The sequence below is a fragment of the Nerophis ophidion genome, linkage group LG05 (assembly GCF_033978795.1).
Source record: "Nerophis ophidion isolate RoL-2023_Sa linkage group LG05, RoL_Noph_v1.0, whole genome shotgun sequence".
Taxonomy (NCBI): Eukaryota; Metazoa; Chordata; class Actinopteri; order Syngnathiformes; family Syngnathidae; genus Nerophis; species Nerophis ophidion.
The window spans coordinates 78,656,243-78,680,908 of NC_084615.1; the positions used below are offsets into that span (position 1 = coordinate 78,656,243).

The 24,666-nt window shown below is 41.2% G+C and overlaps 1 protein-coding gene across 2 annotated transcripts in view; it reads right to left on the reverse strand.

Moving 5' to 3' along the window:
- The window catches only part of mapk9 (mitogen-activated protein kinase 9), a 56,410-nt gene that overhangs the window by 11,753 nt on the left and 19,991 nt on the right, over window positions 1–24,666 (reverse strand). For both annotated transcript variants that reach the window (XM_061902092.1, XM_061902093.1), the window contains exons 2-10: window positions 19,341–19,487; window positions 14,087–14,216; window positions 11,943–12,001; window positions 11,701–11,839; window positions 11,436–11,601; window positions 6,643–6,714; window positions 3,599–3,781; window positions 3,249–3,373; window positions 3,088–3,151 (exon numbers count right to left, since the gene is read on the reverse strand). In XM_061902092.1, coding sequence (XP_061758076.1) covers window positions 3,088–3,151; window positions 3,249–3,373; window positions 3,599–3,781; window positions 6,643–6,714; window positions 11,436–11,601; window positions 11,701–11,839; window positions 11,943–12,001; window positions 14,087–14,216; window positions 19,341–19,456 — 1,054 coding nt within the window. In that variant the 5' untranslated portion in view covers window positions 19,457–19,487. The remainder of the gene's footprint in view (window positions 1–3,087; window positions 3,152–3,248; window positions 3,374–3,598; window positions 3,782–6,642; window positions 6,715–11,435; window positions 11,602–11,700; window positions 11,840–11,942; window positions 12,002–14,086; window positions 14,217–19,340; window positions 19,488–24,666) is intronic.

Sequence of the window (24,666 nt, forward strand, 5' to 3'; positions counted from 1 at the left end):
CTTTTTAAAAGGAACCCAAAGCGCTTTGACAGTATTCACACATTCACACACACATTCACACACTGATGATGGGAGCTGCCATGCAAGGCGCTCACCAGGACCCATCAGGAGCAAGGGTGAAGTGTCTTGCCCAAGGACACAACGGACGAATAAAATAAGATATAGACATAACAGTTCAATTATGTTAGTGGGAAGTTATTTCATGAATAATTTACTTAATTTCCCATAAAGGGGGAGGGGGGGGGATGGTTCACCCACATCTGCGGTCCTCTCCAAGGTTTCTCAGTCATTCACATTGACGTCCCACTGGGTTGTGAGTTTTTCCTTGCCCTTTTGTGGGCTCTGAACTAAGGATGTCGTTGTGGCTTGTGCAGCCCTTTGAGACACTTGTGATTTAGGGCTATATAAATAAACATTGATTGATTGATTGACCTAAACCAGCGGTTCTTAACCTGGTTTCGGTGAGTCGGCCTCAGGGGTTCGGCGGAGGTCAAGACACACCCGACTCATGGTGTGAATAAAAACTTCTCTCAAACGGCGTATCATGGATACCGCCAAACAATGTTCCCTCTAATGTTCCATCTGATTTGCAGGTGTGTAATTAGCTGTGAGTTGGTTTTGTTCTTTGGACAAGGTGATGCTCATCCATGGTTCGTTGTGTGCACCAGTAAAAAAAATACCACATAACTTTGTCTTTAATTTGAAAAAAGAAAAACATTTTTCAGTAAAGAAGGGTTCGGTGAATGCTCAAATGAAACGGGTGGGGTTAGGTACCTCCAACAAGGTTAAGAACCACTGACTTAAACATAAAGGTGTCACTTAACTATCAGTAGCTTAGCGTTAGGTCAGTTTAGTGTGAATTCTGTGTTGAATAAACTACAGATTGTAAGTTAATATAGCAGGCACTAAACACTAACATAGCAGCAGATGTTACTTTTATGTAATATCAAGAAAGAGACATTTTGTTTATAGTTTTTTATTTTGTACTGTTTTTATTAATATTTGCAAATCATTTTCAAGCCATATTCAGTAGAATATGCTACAAAGACAACATATTTGATGTGCAAACTGATAGACATTTTTTTGTTGTTGCAAATAATCATAAGCAAAAAAAAATGTTAATCAGTTTGAACATCAAATATGTTGTCTTTGTAGCATATTCAACTGAATATGGCTTGAAAATGATTTGCAAATCATTGTATTCTGTTTATATTTACATCTAACATAATTTCCCAACTCATATGGAAACGGGGTTTGTATTAAAACTAGAGGTGGGCAAATTAATGCGTTAATTATGAGTTAACTCATCAATCTATTAACGCCGACAATTATTTTATCGCACATTTGCGTATGTTGTTTACATGCTTTTATTTTGTTAACGCCTTTTCTTAACAAGATGGCGTCGCCCGGCGTGGAGGGGCTCTTGGTAAAGATGGAACATTTGGCAAAAATACCGGACAATTCTGCAAATGTCATGGCTGGCTTACAGCGTGGTCACTCCGGGATCACTTACGACCGCCAGACAATTCTGGATGTGGATAGATCGGGCCGTTTTGGACTGAATGAGGCGTGCTTGCTAGAGCGGCTAGCTAGCATGGGAATACTTTGCCGGCTACATCCAGCGGCCTGTGAAGCAGCGGAGTATATGTGTTGTCTGTCTATTTATGAATAATGCAGACCAGGAATGTTGGCTGACTTCTTAACGTTTGCTTTCAGAGCGTGCATATCACAACATACAAGATGTCGTCATGGCGACACAACCTATACATGCTCCTCACTCCTGTTGCATGCTGGGTAGGGTAGTTCTTTTTTTCCCCTGGTTCATAACATCACAATATAGTACCATGTATATGATGCCTTCAGTTTATCAAAGCACCAAGCAAACAATCGGAAAATTCCCATCATATCAATTCCTAGATATGGTCATAATTATTTTAAGTGCACTACGCAGAATAAACACAACATTATTAATATTGCTACTACGGATAATTTGATTAAAATTCCCTAAAACAGCCCACTACCTATAATATAGGTTTTTTAAACATAAGATCCCTGATCAAAAAAAATGTTTCTGCTGTTACCTCAGAAATTTCCTGTTCAGATGTTATGATTGTGGCTCAGAGATTTGTATGTAGATTATATTTATTTTCCATAACAAACAGGATAACTTAAATACCCTGGCAGTGGCAATAAGCTTCAATGTTTGTATTTACATTTTTGGAGTTGATTTTCATCAAATATGCTATTTAACTGCTACTGTTTAACAAGGACTGATTTAAATTGTGTTTGCACAACAAATGTTTTGGCGCTTTTGTTCATGTGGGAGAATATTCCAATAAAGGTGCACTACACACTACTTTGGAATTCATTATTGGGCTTTGTGTATACAATGCAGTTAATCGCGATTAATCGGAGAAATAGTGCGATTAGCTTTGATTAAAATTTTTAATCGTTGCCCAGCCCTAATTAAAACGTATTTCATTTTATTACTTGGTTTTGGGACATCTCATGGTTAAGCCACCTGGTGACAGGTGAGACACTGCCTCACTGTTCCTAACGTCACCAAGTAGAATTAAACTCATTGTAATGGAGGATCTGGATAAATTTCTTTGGAAATGACAGAGTTCCGTCCACCTGTTCACTTCTTCTAGCTTCGAGCACAACATAAACTGGTTGTGGTGGGGAGCAAAATAAATGTGTGGTTACGGAAATCTATTTTTGCAGTCTTTGCCATTATGTAACTGAAACTGCGGACAGTACATCCACAATGACCCTGCCTTGTCGGCTCAAAGTCTTATGTCATCCTCTGTGAACCGAAACGAACAAACAAATACAAAGATGCCACTTTTGTTAACGGTTCAGCCATGGTGCCATTCTAGTTGGTGTGTGCATTCATGTTACCATGAACAGAGGAACGTGGTTGAAAAACGTATTGGAGTGTTACCATTTAGTGGTCAGTTGTACGGGATTTGTACTGAACTGTGCAATCTACTAATAAAAGTTTCAATCAATCAATCAATGCACACATTTCCTGGCAACGAACCAGACTTAAGACGCAGTCCACCACCAGAGGGCAGCGTAGCCTACCTTTCCACTGCTCAATGGTGTGCTCTCTCTCTTCTAGCTGCTTATCAGATATCTGGGGGGGAGGCTGAAAGAGACAAAGAGGCACACATAAATCACAGAGAGGCCCGATGTAATCGCTGCACTGATTAGGTGCCCCGTAGTGGGAGGGGCGTGGTCCTCACCGCATCGGCCTCGGTGGGGTCATACCAAACATGAATGTAGGGATGATTGAGGGCTTCCTCCACGGAAATGCGGCTCTCAGGGTCGATGACCAGCATTTTGGACAGCAAGTCCCGGGCTTGACCCGCTGGCACAGCAAAAAGGACAAATAACTGTTACTATGGAAACAGAGCGATGACATCATTGACCGAGGCGTATGAGCGGAGGAGAAGCCCTTAAGGTGTTGTCGTCTCCGGTGATGTCAAAGTCTGTTATAAAATATGTAAATGCTTCCAGCTACTTCTGTTCCCGTTGCATCAACTTAGTAAAACTCCTTTCAGGCATTTTCTGTAAATATTGCATCAATTCTTACTCTTGAGCTTGTCGTGTTCCGAATCCGAGGGGAAGGCCCAGTCGGGGAAAAGCTCCGCAAAGCTGACACCTGGATATTGTGGCTTGTTCATCACGTAGTTCCTCACAGTCTCCATCAGACGGTTCATAAACTCCAGACTGGGCGTGCCCAGAACCTCAATGACTTTGTTCCACTGGTCGATGTCTGGCCATCGGGCTTCGTTAGGGAAACATGAGTATTTAATGCGAGTGGATGAAAGGAACAACAGAGAAGATGAGGAACCATTAAAAGCGGTACCTAATGGACAAACATATTGGGACATATGATCCATACACCTGCAGTAACCGGTACTGGACAAACATATGTAGCTTGTTTTTATGTCAAAATGATGATCAAGTATGCAGCTGAACCACATCAGAGCGATCAAAGAGCCGCGGGTTGCCGACCCCTGAACTAAGGGTCAAGCCCAACCCCTAATTGATTAAAGTGAGTACCAATACTTTCGTACATGTAGTACAGGCCAAAAGTTTGGACACACCTTCTCTTCATTTTATGTGTTTTCTTTACTTTCATGAGTATTACCATTCTAGATTGTCACTGAAGACATCAAAACTATGAACGAACACATGAGGAGTTATGTTCTGATCAAAAATGGGTGAAATAACTGAAAACATGTTGTATATTGTAGCTTCTTCAAAATAGCTACCATTTGCACTGATTACTACTTTGTTAAAGTACCAATGATTGTCACACACACACACTAGGTGTGGTGAAATTTGTCCTCTGCATTTGTTCACCCCCTGGGAGGTGAGGGGAGCAGTGGGCAGCAGTGGTGCCACGCCCGGGAATCATTTATGGTGATTTAACCCCCAATTCCAACCCTTGATGCTAAGTGCCAAGCAGGGAGGTAACGGGTCCCATTTTTTTTGTCTTTGGTATGACTCGGCCGGGGTTTGAACTCACGACCTACCGATCTCAAGGCGGACACTCTAACCACGAGGCCGCCGACTTTGAACACTCTCGGCATTCTCTCGATGAGCTTCAAGCACACCTGAGAAGTGGAAACCATTTCAGGTGACTACCTCTTGAAGCTCCTCGAGAGAATGCCAATCAGAGCAAAGGGTGGCTATTTTGAAGAAACTAGGCTCGACTACTGCAACGCACTTCTTGTCGAGATCCCCAGCAAGAACATCCAGAAGCTGCAGTAAATACAGAATAGTGTTGCTAGGATCCTGATGAGAGTGCGGAAATATGACCACATCACATCAACTCTCAAATCCCTTCACTGGCTTCCTGTTCCACTCAGGATTGAATTCAAAATCTCCTAACTAACTCACCAGTGTCTCCAAGGAAATGCCCCCGTCTACCTCAAAGAACTGCTCACCCTCAAATCCTCCAAACGACACCTCCTCCATCCTCCAAAGACAAAGCTACGGACTATGGGGGACCGGGCTTTCTGCTCCGCTGCTCCCAGTCTGTGGAACGCTCTCCCTGACCACCTGAGGGCACCTCAGACTGTGGATGCTTTTAAAAAACGGTTAAATGATAAATGAGTTGTACTTGTATAGCGCTTTTCTACCTTCAAGGTACTCAGAGCGCCTTGACACTACTTCCACATTCACACACACATGGAGGGAGCTGCCATGCAAGGCGCTAACCAGCACCCATCAGGAGCAAGGGTGAAGTGTCTTGCTCAGGACACAACGGACGTGACGAGGTTGGTGCTAGGTGGGATTTGAACCACGGAACCTCGGGTTGCGCACGGCCACTCTTCCACTGCGCCACACCACCCTTCTTTTAAAAAAAGCCTTTTTATAGATATGCATGCTGGTTCTAGCTATTGGGCTGTTTCAAGTTTTATATATATATTTTTTTATTATGTTTTTATTATTATCATTTTTATTTTTATTTTGTTTTACACTGTGGCACTTTGAGGTTGTTTGCCAAAGGTAAAGTGCTTTTTAAAAAAAAAAAAAAAAAAATCCGTTATTATTATTATTATTATTAAATAAAACATGTTTTCAGTTATTACACCTTTTTTTGTTAAGTACATAACTCCATATGTGTTCATTCTTATTTTTGATGCCTTCAGTGACAATTTACAATTGTAGGGATGCACCAATTAATCGGTAACCGAAAATATTCGGCCGAATATGGGAAAAAAAGCCACATTCGGCCTTCGGTGGAATGAGTTAAAACAAGGCCGAATAGTGGCGTGTGACGCAATTTTTTGACGCGGTGACGTTGGGATATGTTGTGTACCTGTATAAGTGTATGAGGTTACAAGCACACACTTATTGAGATTTAGTGGGGCCTCTGTTTACATTATTAGCCTGTTGTGTAGGCTACCTGTATAAGTGTATGAGGTTACAAGCACACACTTAATTGAGATTTACTTGAGCCTTCTGTTTACATTATTAGCATATCTACTGGGGCTAAGCAGACTTTTGCCAAAAAGACAATAATTCATTTGTTGTGGGTTTATCCACTTTAATGCACTTTTTTTTTTTTTTGGAATGCATGTTTTGTTTGAAGGCCTAATATAAATGAAAAACTGTGCTTTTTTTGAAAAGCAAAGGCTACTGGAATATCAAAAAAAATGTCAATATTCAATAAAAAATTACTTTATTTGAAAAACATGTGTAAATATTTATTCTAGGCTATTTATGCAATATTTAAAAAATTGTGAAAAACTCCATTCATTATTCGGTATTTGGTATTCGGCCAAGCGTTTAAATTTTATTCGGCTTCGGCCACAAAGTTTCATTTCGGTGCATCCCTAGTAAATAGTCATGAAAATAAAGAAAACCCATTGAATGAGAAGGTGTGTCCAAACTTTTGGCCTGTACTTTATATCTAATGACAACTAAGCCCAGGTTTCTCAATTGTCTTGCTTTACGTTTTTAGTTTTTCAGAAAACAGCAATATATGAATGTAGTAGGCAATCTGTGCTGTGAGAAACTCACAAGGACACAATTACAGGTTGATTGGGATTATTGATGCGAAACTTCTATTATTTGGGAGGGAATGACAGAAGAGGCAGGAAAACAAGCGGTGGAGGATACGGTCAGTGCCTTGGAAGATGACGCCACCTTTTACCATCTCTCCCATGATGCACCCAACGGACCAGATGTCAACTGCAAACACAAAACTCTGTTAAATATTTACATTCGATATCGAGAATGGATATTACAAAATCATTCACATTAATATGCAAAAGAAAACAAATACAGGCTGCGTTGTTTCATGCATTTACAGCAGGGGTGCCCACACTTTTTCTGCAGGCGAGCTACTTTTCAATTGACCAACTCGAGGGGATCTACCTCATTTATATATATCATTTATATTGATTTATTTATGAAAGAGACATTTTTGTAAACAAGTTAAATGTGTTTGATGATAATACAAGCATGTGTAACACATATAGATGTCTTTCTTTCACAAAGACAAGAATATAAGTTGGTGTATTACCTGATTCTGATGACTTGCATTGATTGGAATCAGACAGTAATGATGATAACGCCCACATTTTCAAATGGAGGAGAAAACAAGTTGTCCTTTCTGTACAATACCACATGAAAGTGGTTGGTTTTTGGCATCTAATTCATCCAGCTTCCATACACTTTACAAGAAAAACATTGGCGGCAAATTCCGTAGCTTGCTTGATTGACATTCACGGCACCCGAGGGTCTTGTGAGATGACGCTGGCTGCTGCCAGTTCATTATTATGAAAAAATGACAGAGAGGAAGGCGAGAAACACTTTTTATTTCAACAGACTTCCGTCAAAACTCTAAAGGCCGACTGCACATTTCCTATCTTCACAATAAAAGCCCTGCTTCATGCTGCCTGCGCTAACAAAATAAGAGTCTCGGAAAGCTGGCGTGCACAAGTGATGTGCACGCCAGCTTTCTGAGGGATCGCTTGTGCACGCCAGTTTTCCGAGACTCTGTATTTAGTTAGCGCAGGCAGCATGAAGCAGGGCTTTTATTGTGAAGATAGGAAATGTGCAGTCGGCCTTTAGAGTTTGGACGGAAGGTACGGCGCGAGAGTCTGTTGAAATAAAAAGTGTTTCTCGCCTTCCTCTCGGTCATATTTTCATAATAATGATCTTGCAGCAGCCAGCGTCATCTCACAAGACCCTCCGGTACCGTGAATGTCATTTAAGTGACGTCTTGGTGAAGATTGATGATCACTCATTTTTAGGTCAATTTTTTTTTAAAAGCCTGGCTGAAGATCGACTGACACACCCCCCGCGGTCAACTGGTAGCTCGCGATCGACGTAATGAGCACCCCTGATTTAAAGTATAAACACTAAAATTGGCACTAGTGTGTGAATCTGAGAGTGAATGTTGTCTATCTGTGTTGACCTTGTGATGAGGTGCGACTTGTCCAGGGTAGGGGTGTAACGGTACGTGTATTTGTATTGAACTGTTTCGGTTCGGTTCGGAAGTGTACCGAACGAGTTTCCACACGGACATATTAAGTAGCGTAGCGCACGTTGTGTAAACAATGCACACCGGGCACAACACAGGGCATGCTAGCAACGACCGGGCTACGATAGACTGACCATACCTCTTCTTTTCACCGGATATGTCCTCTTTTGTGGGGCTGTCCGGGTGGAGTTTCTTAAATGCCTCAAATGTCCGGCATTTTAAGTTAGGGTTGCGTGTATTTTCAATGTACGTTCAGGGTTAAGAAGGGGTTAAAAACAAAACAAATTGTGCACGCAGCAACATTTGTGAGGGAGGGGCAGAGACAGAGAGAGCGAGAGAGTTATGATAAACGCGCATGCGTCGCCAGGCTCTGCTTTTTACCCACAGATTTAACAGATTTTATTGATTATTTTCTATAGCAGGGGTGTCAAAAGTGTGCCCCAGAAGCCATTTGCGGCCCACAGCTAATGTTTTAAAGGCCCACGGCACATTCTAAAAATACTATTAATACAAACAAAAACATAAACAAAAGTGAAATAAAAAAGCTTAAAGGCTGAACAAAATATTGAATCAAAATCAATGTTATTATGAATTATTGACCTATCCAAAGTTCCGATTACTTCACATCAAATATTCCACTAAGGGAACTATTTCTGGTGGAAGATTTAGCAAATTTGGTAAATAAATAACCCAAAAATGTGTACAGTGGGGCAAGAAAGTATTTAGTCAGCCAGCGATTGTGCAAGTTCTCCCACTTCAAATGATGACAGAGGTCTGTCATTTTCATCATAGGTACACTTCAACTGTGAGAGACAGAATGTGGAAAAAAAATCCAGGAATTCACATTGTAGGAATTTTAAATAATTTATTTGTAAATTATGATGGAAAATAAGTATTTGGTCAACCATTCAAAGCTCTCACTGATGGAAGGAAATTTTGGCTCAAAATCTCACGATACATGGCCCCATTCATTCTTTCCTTAACACGGATCAGTCGTCCTGTCCCCTTAGCAGAAAAACAGCCCCAAAGCATGATGTTTCCACCCCCATGCTTCACAGTAGGTATGGTGTTCTTGGGACGCAACTCAGTATTCTTCTTCCTCCAAACACGACGAGTTGAGTTTATACCAAAAAGTTTTATTTTGGTTTCATCTGACCACATGACATTCTCCCAATCGTCTGCTGTATCATCCATGTATCCGTTTTGGTATAAACTCAACTGGTGGTGTTTGGAGGAAGAAGAATACTGAGTTGCATCCCAAGAACACCATACCTACTGTGAAGCATGGGGGTGGAAACATCATGCTTTGGGGCTGTTTTTCTGCTAAGGGGACAGGACGATTGATCCGTGTTAAAGAAAAGAATGAATGGGGCCATGTATCGTGAGATTTGGAACTTTGAATGGTTGACCAAATACTTAATCTCCACCATAATTTACAAAAAAATTCTTTAAAATTTTTACAACGTGAATTCTTGGATTTTTTCTCACATTCTGTCTCTCACAGTTGAAGTGTACCTATGATGAAAATGACAGACCTCTGTCATCCTTTGAAGTGGGAGAACTTGCACAATCGCTGGCTGACTAAATACTTTTTTGCCCCACTGTATTTTGTTGTTTTCTTACTGTACCGAAAATGAACCGAACCGTGACCTCTGAACCGAGGTACGTATCGAACTGAAATTTTTGTGTACCGTTACACCCCTAGTCCAGGGGGTACTACGCCTTCCACCTGAATGCAGCTGAGATATGCCTCAGCGACCCCCCCGCCGCCCCGAAAGGGACAAGCGGTAGGAAACGGATGGCTGGGCATTGAAGTGTTGCATGTTTTATGCGCTTTGGTTTGGTGCTTTCATCATTTTAAACCTCAGGCTGGATTGGTCTCGCCTTCCTGGCCTGTGCAACCACACACAGGCTGGTCTTCTTATCACTTGGCACAGCTGCTGTCAATATGCTCCACACATGGAGGGGTGCAGTCCCTCCCATCTTCTTGCCATGTTAACCTTTAACTTCATGTATGGCAATTATTAACGTGGACCCCGACTTAAACAAGTTGAAAGACTTATTGGGGTGTTACCATTTAGTGGTCAATTGTACGGAATATGTACTGAACTATGCAATCTTCTAATTAAAGTTTCAATCAATCAATCAATCAATCAATCAAGCCTCTAACTAATTTCTGCTGATTTTAAGTGGATAGTCTCCAGATCAGAACTCTACTCTTACATTTTGGTTCATTGTTGCCTGCATGATTGTGGAACACCGCAAGCTAGCGGTTCAAAAATGACTCACATGGTTATCTGCAGAGCATCTCTTCAGTAAAAAAGTATTTAGTCAGCCAGCGATTGTGCAAGTTCTCCCACTTCAAAAGATGACAGAGGTCTGTCATTTTCATCATAGGTACACTTCAACTGTGAGAGACAGAATGTGAAAAGAAAATCCGGGAATTCACATTGTAGGAATTTTAAAGAATTTATTTGTAAATTATGGTGGAAAATAAGTATTTGGTCAACCATTCAAAGCTCTCACTGATGGAAGGAGGTTTTGGCTCCAAATCTCACGATACATGGCCCCATTCATTCTTTCCTTAACACGGATCAATCGTCCTGTCCCCTTAGCAGAAAAACAGCCCCAAAGCATGATGTTTCCACCCCCATGCTTCACAGTAGGTATGGTGTTCTTGGGATGCAACTCAGTATTCTTCTTCCTCCAAACACCACCAGTTGAGTTTATACCATCCATCCATTTTCTACCGCTTATTCCCTTTTGGGGTCGCGGGGGGCGCTGGCGCCTATCTCAGCTACAGTCGGGCGGAAGGCGGTGTACACCCTGGACAAGTCGCCACCTCATTGCAGGGCCAACACAGATAGACAGACAACATTCACACACTAGGGACCATTTAGTGTTGCCAATCAACCTATCCCCAGGTGCATGTCTTTGGAAGTGGGAGGAAGCCGGAGTACCCGGAGGGAACCCACGCAGTCACGGGGAGAACATGCAAACTCCACACAGAAAGATCCCGAGCCTGGATTTGAACCCAGGACTGCAGGAACTTCGTATTGTGAGGCAGATGCACTAACCCCTCTGCCACCGTGAAGCCCCTGTGGAGTGCTAATCAGACATATTTGGTCACTGCATGACTGCAAGCTAATCGATGCTAACATGCTATTTAGGCTAGCTGCATGTACATATTGCATCATTATGCCTCATTTGTAGCTAGATTTGAGCTCATTTAGTTTCTTTTAAGTCCTCTTAATTCCATTTATATCTCATGACACACTATCTGTATGTAATATGGCTTTTAATTTTTGGCGGCTCCAGACGGATTTGTTTTTGTATTTTTTGTCCAAATATGGCCATTTCAACATTTTGGGTTGCCGACCCCCTGGTCTGAAGCAAAGCATCTTAAACATGTTGTCCTTCTTACCATTCTCCTTGTACTTCATCCCCAGAATGACCTCGGGTGCTCGGTAGTATCTGGTTACCACATATGGGGTCATCATAAAGTTGGTGCAAGCTGTCCTAGCAAGGCCAAAGTCCAGTATCTTCAGGGTACAATCTGACTTCACCACAATGTTGCTGGGTTTTAAGTCCTGTGGGGCACAAACAATGTTTGAAACTCAACATTCTATTGAATGGCTGATGGAGAGTTTATTTAATACATGAAACATCTTGAGCTCCACCGTGCGTACCCTGTGGATGATGCCGGCAGAGTGCAGGTGTCTGATGCCACAGAGGATCTGGTAGAGCAGGTAAGACATTCTCTCGTGGTCCAAATCCATGTGGATTACCTGGCAAAGGCTGGCATCCATCAGCTCCATCACCAGATATCTTCAGGTTGATGAAGTATTGAATATAGGCAAGCCAAAGTGAAACATACAGAAATTGAAGACAATTAAAGCTATCAACGAACAACAAAACCTGACAAACTCACAGATCCTGAAATTCCTCCAGTGACTTCTGAGGCGTGAACACGTTGATCAGACGGATGATCTAAAAGCAGAGATGGTCATTAGTTTACTCAGTGATTGATCCATCGTCATTCAGATAAGATCTATCTATTTCAAGGTTACAGTTGTGTGCAGTGTTTGTGCTAATATCTATTACAAACATGACTGCATCAATTATTCGTGTTTATCACTACATTCTAGGGGTGTAACGGTACGTGTATTTGTATTGAACCGTTTCGGTACGGGGGTTTCGGTTCGGTACGGCGGTGTACCGAATGATTTTCTAAGCTAAAGTCTTAACAAGCTGCTTTGCTTCTTCTGCCTCTGTCTCAGCACCCAGCATTGTCCCACCCACACAACCAACTGATTGGTTACATATATAGCACTAACAGCCAATCAGCAGTGCATATTCAGAGCGCATGTCGTAAATGCTTGAGCGTCGAGCAGATAGGTGTTTAGCAGGTGAGCACAAGGCAGCGTACTCTCCCCAAATGATAATAAACACCTCCAAGTCAACTACTACAAACATCACTATGAGCCCGTTGACCTTCTAGAAACTTAAACTGCAGCTCAGCTTGCTCGCCGTTCTGGCTTGAGGTGAAAGCTAATTAGCTTTTAACGTATCGTTAGCTCATTTTGTGGTGTGTGTGTGTTTGTGTGTGAGTTACGGACAGAAAAGCTTTGAATGGCAGGGTCCCTGCTATCACATGTTGATAAAAATATAACATTTACATAGTAAAAATCAACTACAGGCTTCCCAAATGCTGTGATAAATTAAGAATGATGAGTTGACTTGAAACTGTTTAATGTTGCACGTTTTATATGTAGAAAGTAGGGATGCACCGGTTAATCGTTAACCGAATATATTTGGCCGAATATGGCAAAAAAAGCCACATTCGGCCTTCGGTGGAATGAGTTAAAAAGAAGGCCGAATAGTGGCGTGTGACGCAATTTTTTGACGCGGTGACGTTGGGATATGTTGTGTACCTGTATAAGTGTATGAGGTTACAAGCACACACTTAGTGGGGCCTCTGTTTACATTATTAGCCTGTTGTGTAGGCTACCTGTATAAGTGTATGAGGTTACAAGCACACACTTATTGAGATTTAGTGGGGCCTCTGTTTACATTATTAGCCTGTTGTGTAGGCTACCTGTATAAGTGTATGAGGTTACAAGCACACACTTATTGAGATTTACTTGAGCCTTCTGTTTACATTATTAGCATATCTACTGGGGCTAAGCAGACTTTTGCCAAAAGGACAATAATTCATTTGTTGTGGGTTTATCCACTTTAATGCACTTTATTTTTTTTTGGAATGCATGTTTTGTTTGAAAGCCTAATATAAATGAAAAACTGTGCTTTTTTTGAAAAGCAAAGACTACTGGAATATTAAAAACATGTCAATATTAAAAAAAAAAATACTTTATTTGAAAAACATGTCTAAATATTTATTCTAGTCTATTTATGCAATATTAAAAAAATTGTGAAAAACTGCATTCATTATTCGGTATTCGGCCTTCGGCCAAGCGTTTAAATTTTATTCGGCTTTGGCTTCGGCCACAAATTTTCATTTCAGTGCATCCTTAGTAGAAAGAAAAGTTTAATCTGAGCAACAATTTGAGGCAGTTTAATGTTGATTAACGTGGGCAGAATTATTACAGTGTTCCCAATGTTAAAAGTATAAAACTTTGTTTACAAATTTGGTAAACAAATAACCCAAAAATGTATATTTTGTTGTTTTCTTACTGTACCGAAAATGAACCGAACCGTGACCTCAAACCGAGGTATGTACCGAACCGAAATTTTTGTGTAGCGTTACACCCCTAGACCTATCTATTTCGAGGTGTACAACGATTACAGTTGTGTGCATTGTTTGTGCTAATATGTGAAACAAACATGACTGCATAAATTATTTGTGTTTATCACTACATTCATTTAGAGTTTGCGCTAAACATTTGTATTCACCACAGTGACTTAAAAGTGCTTCACACTTCAGGACTGCAGGAAGAGTAGAACAAGTTATTACGTACTAAAAAAGAATCAGTGTGCATTTTACGCAGTTATAAATCCATAGCTATGTACATAGTCAGGAGGGGAGGAAAATCCAATAATGTGTATAAGTCGTACATTTTTGTGGTTGACACATTTTAGCAGCACGAGCTCCCTGTATGCACGTTTAGCGTGTGTCTGGTTCTGGAAGGGCCGACACAGCTTTTTCACCGCCACCGGGATGCCAAGGACTGTATCTAGGGCAGAGCTGGTCATAAAAAACAAAAAAAGATAAAGTGTGTCACAAACTACAAAGTTGTTGTTTGATTGAGTTTGAGTTCATTTGGAACATGCAAGCATACAACAAGATGCATCACAATTTCCAGTTTCTCTTTTTCAACATGTTGGAAAAGGAGTAGGAAGAAGGAGAGCTTATATAATCCTACACCTTTTCTTTGACATAACAGTTGCTAAAACTTTCATTCACCTCCTGTTCTCAATTTATTCACAATACACTCAATAAGTAATCACAGTAAAAATAAATAAACACATGTGAAGTAAGTCATATTTCATATGATAAGTCAAATTATTTTGAGAATAAAATAATGGATGGATGAAATTAATTTAGAATGTTTATCATGGTTTTTTTCTTTCTACTTTGTAAACCTTAAGTTTGAAGAATTTCCTAAAGGGGATCATATTAGTGCATTGTTTGATTGCTTTGCTTAAAGGCCTACTGAAGTGAGATGTTCTTATTCAAACGGGGATAGCAGCACCATTCTATGTGTCATACTTCATCATTTCCCGATATTGCCATATTTTTGCTGAAAGGATTTAGTAGAGAACATCCACGATAAAGTTCGCAACTTTTGGTGGCTAATAAAAAAGCCTTGCCTGTACCGGAAGTAGCAGACGATGTGCGCGTGACGTCACGGGTTGTGGAGCTCCTCACATCTGAACATTGTTTATAATCATGGCCACCAGCAGCTAGAGCGATTCGGACCGAGAAAGCGACGATTTCCCCATTAATTTGAGCGAGGATGAAATATTAATGGATGAGGAAAGTTAGAGTGAAGAACTAGAAAAGAAAAAGAAGAAAAAAAAGGCGAGGGTGGTGGGAGTGATTCCATCCATCCATTTTCTACCGCTTATTCCCTTTCGGGGTCGCGGGGGGCGTTGGTGCCTATCTCAGCTACAATCGGGCGGAAGGCAGGGTACACCCTGGACAAGTCGCCACCTCATCGCAGGGCTAACACAGATAGACAGACAACATTCACACTCACATTCACACACTAGGGACCATTTAGTGTTGCCAATCAACCTATCCCCAGGTGCATGTCTTTGGAAGTGGGAGGAAGCCGGAGTACCCGGAGGGAACCCACGCATTCACGGGGAGAACATGCAAACTCCACACAGAAAGATCCCGAGCCTGGATTTTTAGACCAGTTGATCTGCCGCTTCTTTTCTTTCTCCTATGTCCCCCCCTCCCTTGTGGAGGGGGTCTGGTCCGATGACCATGGATGAGGTACTGGCTGTCCAGAGTCGAGACCCAGGATGGAACACTCGCCTGTGTATCGGTTGGGGACATCTCTACGCTGCTGATCCACCTCCGCTTGAGATGGTTTCCTGTGGACGGGACTCTTGCTGCTGTATTGGATCCGCTTGGCTGTGTTGGAGCCACTATGGATTGAACTTTCACAGTATCATGTTAGACCCGCTCCACATCCATTGCTTTCGGTCCCCTAGAGGGGGGGGGGTTGCCCACATCTGAGGTCCTCTCCAAGGTTTCTCATAGTCAGCATTGTCACTGGCGTCCCACTGGATGTGAATTCTCCCTGCCCACTGGGTGTGAGTTTTCCTTGCCCTTTTGTGGGTTCTTCCGAGGATGTTGTAGTCGTAATGATTTGTGCAGTCCTTTGAGACATTTGTGATTTGGGGCTATATAAATAAACATTGATTGATTGATTGATTGATACTTTTGTAGTTATTTCCCCATATGTCCGCACAGTAACTCAGATATGCTAAAACTAGCAAGCAGTAGAGAATATGAAGTGATTTTTGGTCTACAACAGTGGTTCTCAACCTTTTTTCAGTGATGTACCCCCTGTGAACATTGTTTTAATTCAAGTACCCCCTAATCAGAGCAAAGCATTTTTGGTTGAAAAAAAGAGATAAAGAAGTAAAATACAGCACTATGTCATCAGTTTCTGATTTATTAAATTGTATAACAGTGCAAAATATTGCTCATTTGTAGTGGTCTTTCTTGAACTATTTGGGAAAAAAAGTAACAAAAAACGTGTTGAAAAATAAACAAGTGATTCAATTATAAATAAATATTTCTACACATAGAAGTAATCATCAACTTAAAGTGCCCTCTTCACAAAAAAATAAATCTTTAACATCAATATTTATGGAACATGTCCAAACAAAATCTAGCTGTCAACACTGAATATTGCATTGTTGTATTTCTTTTCACACTTTATGAACTTACATTCATATTTTGTTGAAGTATTATTCAATAACGGATTTTTGAATTGTTCATATTTTTAGAATATGTTTGAAAAATCTCAAGTACCCTTTGGCATACCTTCAAGTACCCCCAGGGGTACGCGTACCCCCATTTGAGAACCACTGATCTAGAGATTTAAAACTTGAATAATAAAGAAAATAATAATTCTTAATATTTTTTTTTGACCAAAACCCTTTAGGGTCCCCAGGATCATAACTGAGTGGAGGACTAAATGTATTTTTTTTAATACACTTATTGCATTGTTTTTTAAAATAAAAAATATGAAAATAGCCCCCGCTTGCTTTTTATTTTTCAGTGTGCGGCCCTCAGTGGAAAAAGTTTGGACACCCCTGCCCTAATCAGAGCAAAGCATTTTTGGTTGAAGAAAAAAAGAGATAAAGAAGTAAATTATAGCACTATGTCATCAGTTTCTGATTTATTAAATTGTATAACAGTGCAAAATATTGCTCATTTGTAGTGGTCTTTCTTCAACTATTTGGAAAAAAAGATACACAAATAGCTAAAAAGTTGTTGAAAAATAAACAAGTGATTCAATTATAAATAAAGACTTCTCCACATAGAAGTAATCATCAACTTAAAGTGCCCTCTTTGGGGATTGTAATAGAGATCCATCTGGATTCATTAACTTCATTCTAAACATTTCTTCACAAAAAAAAATAAATCTTTAACATCAATATTTATGGAACATGTCCACAAAAAAATCTAGCTGTCAACACTGAATATTGCATTGTTGTATTTCTTTTCACAGTTTATGAACTTACATTCATATTTTGTTGAAGAAATCTGCGTTCAAAGGACTCCGGCTTATTAGTGATTCCTAGAGCCCAAAAAAAGTCTGCGGGCTATAGAGCGTTTTCATTTCGGGCTCCAGTACTCTGGAATGCCCTCCCGGTAACAGTTCGAGATGCCACCTCAGTAGAAGCATTTAAGTCTCACCTTAAAACTCATCTGTATACTCTAGCCTTTAAATACACTCCCTTTTTAGACCAGTTGATCTGCCTTTTATTTTCTTTTTCTTCTATGTCCCACTCTCCCTTGTGGAGGGGGTCCGGTCCGATCCGGTGGCCATGTACTGCTCGCCTGTGTATCGGCTGGGGACATCTCTGCGCTGCTGATCCGCCTCCGCTTGGGATGGTTTCCTGCTGGCTCCGCTTTGGACTGGACTCTCGCGGCTGTGTTGGATCCATTATGGATTGAACTTTCACAGTATCATGTTAGACCCGCTCGACATCCATTGCTTTCCTCCTCTCCAAGGTTCTCATAGTCATCATTGTCACCGACGTCCCACTGGGTGTGAGTTTTCCTTGCCCTTATGTGGGCCTACCGAGGATGTCGTAATGGTTTGTGCAGCCCTTTGAGACACTAGTGATTTAGGGCTACATAAGTAAACATTGATTGATTGATTGATTGAATAAATATATTTATAAAGGATTTTTGAATTGTTGCTATAGAATAGTTTTGAAAAATCTCACGCACCCCTTGGCATATCCATTTGAGAACCACTGGTCTAGAACATGTTTTGCTTTATTCATTATTGATGTGTTTCTTGCTACTTTATGTTGTATATTTTTTACATGAGATTTCCAGTTCAATTTATTATCAATCATTATACCTAAAAATGTGGTTCTAGTGTGTGAATGTTGTCTGTCTATCTGTGTTGGCCGTGCAATGAGGTGGCGACTTGTCCAGGGTGTACACCTGCCTTCCGCCAGATTGTAGCTGAGATAGGCACCGGCGCCCCCCGCAACCCCAAAAGAGAATAAGCGGTAGGAAATGGATGGATGGATGGTATTCTGTCTATTTGTATTTGTGTTAGACTTTCTCTTCTACTGTTACCAAATAGCATCCATCCATCCATTTTCTACCGCTTATTCCCTTTTGGGGTGGCGGGGGGTGTTGGCGCCTATCTCAGCTACAATCGGGCGGAAGGCGGGGTACACCCCGGACAAGTCGCCACCTCATCGCAGGGCCAACACAGATAGCATTATTTTAGTTTTACTGAGATTCAACGATAGTCTGTTTTTGTCAAACCATCTTTTTCATTTGTTAATTTCTTCTACTATTTGTATCATCTTCTGTGTGTTCTCTCCTGAACAAAAGGCTGTTGTATCATCCGCAAATAACACTAACTTTAAATCTTTTGTAACTTTACAAATGTCATTTGCAGTCGACTTGATGAACGAAAAGTTTGCGAAACCTTTCGTCACTAAGCTTTTCAAGAGGAGAAAGACACCGTAAGGAAATGTTGAACTCGGAAAATATTTACACTTGGCGGTAAGATTATGTGTAAATCAAGACGACGCTAAGCTAATGCTCGGCTAAGGTCGAGCGTGTCACGGTCTCATTAGCTGCATTAACAGCACACACTCCATTAGGCTTTGATAATTATTCACTTTAACAACTTTCATGGTGCTGCCACGGCTAAGCAGGCCCGAACACATTAGAAGATAATCTGATCATTAGCTTTCCTGGTCATTTGCCACGGACCATTACTTTTTAGAGGCAAACATTCTGAAAAGATTAATAGTTACTTGATTAAAGTCCAAAATGATGGTCCAAACACCCCATTTGAATACAGTGCAATCTATGAAGGGAAAGGCAACATGACAACTTTGGGGGAGAATGCACTTGAAGGCAATTCTGCTTTTATTGTTTATTTTTTTGACCAATGTGCAAAATCTAATAAGATACAAAAATGTCTCTATAAAAAATTGATTGGTTAGTGTGATAGTTTTGCCATCAAATGTCCATTAAACCAAATCAAATAACTGAAATACATCAACCAAGAGGAGAACGTTTAATTCACTCATTTATCAAAAAACACAATATCCTTTCTCAGAAGGTAGTAAAACAGATGCTTACCAAACGATGCCCTGGGCACCGGAACCGATGGCGCGGAGCTGCTGGTAGCGGGTGAGCACAGTGAAGGTGGAGTCCCCCACCTGAACACTGTAGAACTGACTATCTGCCTCGCTCATCCTGAGGGCCAGTCAGGGGCACCAGCGCTGTCTGCAGGAGACATGAGGTGTTAGCTTTCATGTCACCCAACTCTACTGTCAGGTTCAAACACTGATGACATCTATTAAACAGACAGGAGGCAAGGAATCATGCAGAGACAGAGTTCAATTTAGCTCATGAGGAGAACGCATGGAGCTGCACACTTAGTCGCAGTCTCGTTCTACGCTCTAAGGTTCAGCTCCCGCGTCCTATTTATTCAGGAGTTCCATAGTCAACATCAGGAGTGGTCACATATATTATGCAAAACAGGTCCAGTAGCACAATATGTGACGGAATGTGCTGGGCCTTGTAATTTCCTTGTTTCTGCTTTGTCTGCGTGCTGTCATCTTATCTTTGTTGAGGTCCTTGAAGTCCTTGGATGTTACCGGGCTAAAACAAAGATAACATCTGCGGCTGAGGCCACCCCTCAGACAAGACGTTTTGTCCTTGCACAGATAGAAAAAAAGCAGCTTGAGCACAATAGCTAATAACTAAAGGAACAGACTTTAAGCATACTAAAGTTGCGTGATAATATATCTACAGTACATGATTATTCTAATTCTAATTCAATAATGCCAATGAAGTTGTTGATTATTTATTGGATGTATTAGATGAATTATGATTGATTGACTGATTGTTTTCAGCTGGGCGCTGCCTTTGTCTGTCTGTCATACTGAAGGAGTGAGGAGTGATATTGTTTGTTTACCACTAAATAAGTTTATTTGTATTATATAGAAATTCAAACACGGTGAATATTTTTTGTGTGTGAAAATAAATCAACATTTGTTTGAAACTGGAAGTATCTTCGCGAGTGCTTATTAGGAATTTAGTGCGTCATAAAACCTCCTCCTCAAGGCTACTCTGCAAACTTTATTTGTATTTTTTCGAAACGTTATAACGACAGAGTGGCCGTAACAAGGCGTGTCTTAATGGAATTAAACAATGGATGCCCGCTAACATTTAGCAACTCAACGCCAATAAAACGGAAATGCTGATTATCGGTCCTGCTAGACACCGACCTCTATTTAATAATACAACTCTAACATTTGACAACCAAACGCTTACACAAGGCGACTCGGTAAAGAGTTTGGGTATTATCTTCGACACAACTCTCTCCTTTGAGTCACACATTAAAAGTGTTACCAAAACTGCCTTCTTTCATCTCCGTAATATCGCTAAAATTCATTCTGTTTTGTCCACCAGCGACCCCGAGATCATTATTCATGCGTTCGTTACGTCTCGTCTCGATTACCGTAACGTACTAATTTCGGGTCTCCCTGTGTCTAGCATTAAAAGATTAAGGTTGGTACAAAATGCTGCCGCTAGACTTTCGGCGAGAACAAGAACATTTGATCATATTACGCCTGTACTGGCTCACCTGCACTGGCTTCCTGTGCTTCTTACGTATAAAATACTACACGGTCCAGCTCCATCCTATCTTGTACCATATGTCCCTGCATGAAATCTGCATTCTAAGACCTCCGGCTTATTCGTGATAGCCCAAAAAAGTGAGCGGGCTATTGAGCAGTTTCTATTCGGGCTCCAGTACTCTGGAATGCCCTCCCGGTAACAGTCAGAGATGCTACCTCAGTAGAAGCATTTAATGTAAGTCCCATCTTAAAATTAATTTGTATACTCTAGCCTTTAAATAGACCTCCTTTTAGACCAGTTGATCTGCCGTCTCTTTTTTTCTCTGCCCCCCCTCTCCTTTGTGGAGCTGTTCAAAGTCAGGGCCCGGGGTGGACCACTCAACTGTGCATCAGTTGGGGACGTCTCTGAGCTGCTGACTTGTCTCCACTCAAGATCTACGGCTGGCAGCCCACTCTCCCGTCCAAAGGCAAAACCCAGTAACTCAATATGGGTCAAAACTGAGCTGATAATAATTTTGGAGTTCCTAGGTGATACGCTTTACATTAGTGTATGCGATATTGTCATTTGTTCCGTAAGTAAGCTGTTACGCGCATGGCAGGACCTAGCAACTACCACATAGATACAACAGAAAAACCTAGTATCTCAAGGAACCAATCGGAGCTTCTTTGTCAGTCGCCTTATTGTCTTTAATGAGACATTTGCAGGAATGTGGGCCGACGGTCAAGCTGATTATGTGATATTATGGCAGGAGGGGATATTTGGAAGATTGGCCCAGGACGTTGCAAGCACCTTCATTAAATGTATTGTTCTTCATTGCTTCCCCTTGCATACTCTTTTGGGCGGATAACTGTGGAGGTCAAAATAAAAACTGGACGCTGTACACGGCTCTTGCAGAATGGGGCCCACCCGAGATTGTGATCAAATATCTGGAGAAAGGGCACACGTTCATGAGAGCAGACTCAATCCATGGCTCAATCGGCAAGGAAAATAAAAGCTCAAGAAAACATCTATATGTTTGATGACTTTGTAGATCTTTGTGAGACGGCATCAAGATAGATTGGTTTTCCTTTGTTTTCGCAAAATCAGCTAGACGGGAGTTACTAGGTTTTGCCTTTGGACGGGAGCACTGTGGACTGGACTCTCACACTATAGAATAGATCCGCTCGGCGTCCATTGCACCGGTCGCCCCGGGGGTCTCCTCCAAGGTTTCTCATTGTAGCCCATTGGGTTGAGTTTTTCCTTGCCCTGATGGGGGATCTTAGTCGAGGATGTCGTTGTGCAGCCCTTTGAGACACTTGGGATTTAGGACTGTATAAATAAACTTTGATTGATTGATTGATTGATTATAGCATGGGTGTCAAACTCTGGCCCGCGTGTAATTTAATTTGGCCCTTGAGACAATATCAATTTAGCATTAGAGCTGCCCCCCCGGTGTTACAGCGTCAGTGCCGCTGTAACACCGCATTCACCGCTAATACTCATCAATCAATCAATCAATCAATCAATGTTTACTTATATAGCCCTAAATCACTAGTGTCTCAAAGGGCTGCACAAACCACTACCACATCCTCGGTAGGCCCACATAAGGGCAAGGAAAACTCACACCCAGTGGGACATCGGTGAAAATGATGACTATGAGAACCTTGGAGAGGAGGAAAGCAATGGATGTCGAGCGGGTCCAACAAGATACTGTGAAATTTCATACTTGCCAACCCTCCCTAATTTTCCCGGTAGACTCCCGAAGTTCAGTGCCCCTCCCAAAAATCTCCCGGGGCAACCATTCTCCCGAATTTCTACCGATTTCCACCTGGACAACTATATTGGGGGCGTGCATTTAAGGCACTGCCTTTAGCGTTCTCTACAACCTGTCGTCACGTCCGCTTTTCCTCCATACTAACAGCTGGTCACATAATATTTGTGGCTTTTACACACACACGCACAAGTGAATGCAAGGTATACTTGGTCAACAGCCATACAGGTCACACTGAGGGTGGCCGTATAAACAACTTTAGCACTGTTCCAAATATGCGCCACACTGTGAACCCACACCAAACAAGAATGACAAACACATTTCGGGTGAACATCCGCACCGTAGCACAACAGAACAAATACCCAGAACCCCTTGCAGCACTAAAACTTCCAGCAAACTGACCAATAATTAACGTTTTATTCATGCATTTTCTCTTGCTACTTCAAGGCTTGAATGTTTGGTTCATTCATTATTGTTGTTTTATTTTCAAATTTATTATTAGCCTGTGGAAAAAAATTGATATTCACCTCAGAAGATTGCAAATAGAAAAAAAGGCATACAATTTTTATTTAAATTTTATTTGATATGCCATTGATATTTTTTTTAATTATTATTATTATTATTTGAAACTGGATTTTGCATGTCACTAAAGTTATATAAGCCTTGCTTGTTCAATATTTAATGCAAAACTTGTTTGGGTCCCTATTAAAAGGTTCATTTGTTCAACCTTGGCCCGCGGCTTTGTTCCGTTTCAAATGTTGGCCCACTCTGTATTTGAGTTCGACACCCCTGGATTATACGGTAACAAACATCAGTAAGAAGTCAACATATACAGAAGAAGATTTTGTGTACATCAACTAATTAGCTAAACTTCTGGCAATTTTTGAATTCTGTTTTCATTCTATTGGCAACATTTCAGGGATGGACCTTTTTGACTGTGTCCAGATGCACAATGAAATGTCCATAAAGGACCCTGGTGTGGAACTACAACATAAATTGTGAGTCAGTCTCAGGTGACCTCATTCAGTCTCCTCTACATAACGTAGATGGTCTTCCCAGATGGCAGGGGGGGGGGGGGGGGGGGGGGTAAGTCCATATTTTATTTTACTCCTGCCACATAAAGTGTTTTGTCCAGAGATAAAACCCTAAGCCATCTACGGATGGTTGCTTGGTCGAGTTCCATCTGTCGCTCTTTGGCAGCGTTGTTTTGCATCGGAGTGCTTCTGAGTGATGTTCTGCTGGCGTGTTTGCAGTAGAAATCGGAGGTAGTCAACAGCTTGGAGTTGCAAAGATGGGGGATCTCTAAAACCTAAGCTGACTATACATCGAATGCAAAAAATAAAAGCCTGGTGGCAGTGTGTGGGTAGACACTGGCAGGGTGCATGGTTCTGTAGCTATGCAACAGCGACCACTCACCTGCTTGTAACTGTTATATTTAACACTACAAACTCTCTCTCCTCCTACCTTTTAACACTTGCAATATTCAATTACAGCTGCTGTCTTACAGCATTGTCTGAAATAGTGTAGGAGGCTTTTTGCACTCTAAACCAGTGGTCCCCAACCACCGGTACCGGGCCGTGGCCCGATTGGTACCGGGCCGCAGAATAATTTTTTATTCATTGTTATTAAAAAAAAAAAAAAAAAAGTTTATTTATTTATTTATTTTTTTAATAAATCAACATAAAAAACACAATATACACTTACTATTAATGCACCAACCACAAAAACCTCCCTTTTTCATGACAAGAACAAAAAAATTAAAAGGGTTCCACCCCCCCCGGGCCGCGGGACAAATTATTAAGCGTTGACCGGTCCGCGGATACAAAAAGGTTGGGGAACACTGCTCTAAACCAGTGTTTTTCATCCACTGTGCCGCGGCCGAACACTAGTATAAAATTGTTAGAACAATCATGTATATATCATCACACAACTTTAGTATGCTTAAAGGCCTACTGAAAGCCACTACTAGCGACCACGCAGTCTGATAGTTTATATATCAATGATGAAATATTAACATTGCAACACATGTTTACTAAATTGCAATTTTAAATTTCCCGCGAGGTATCCTGT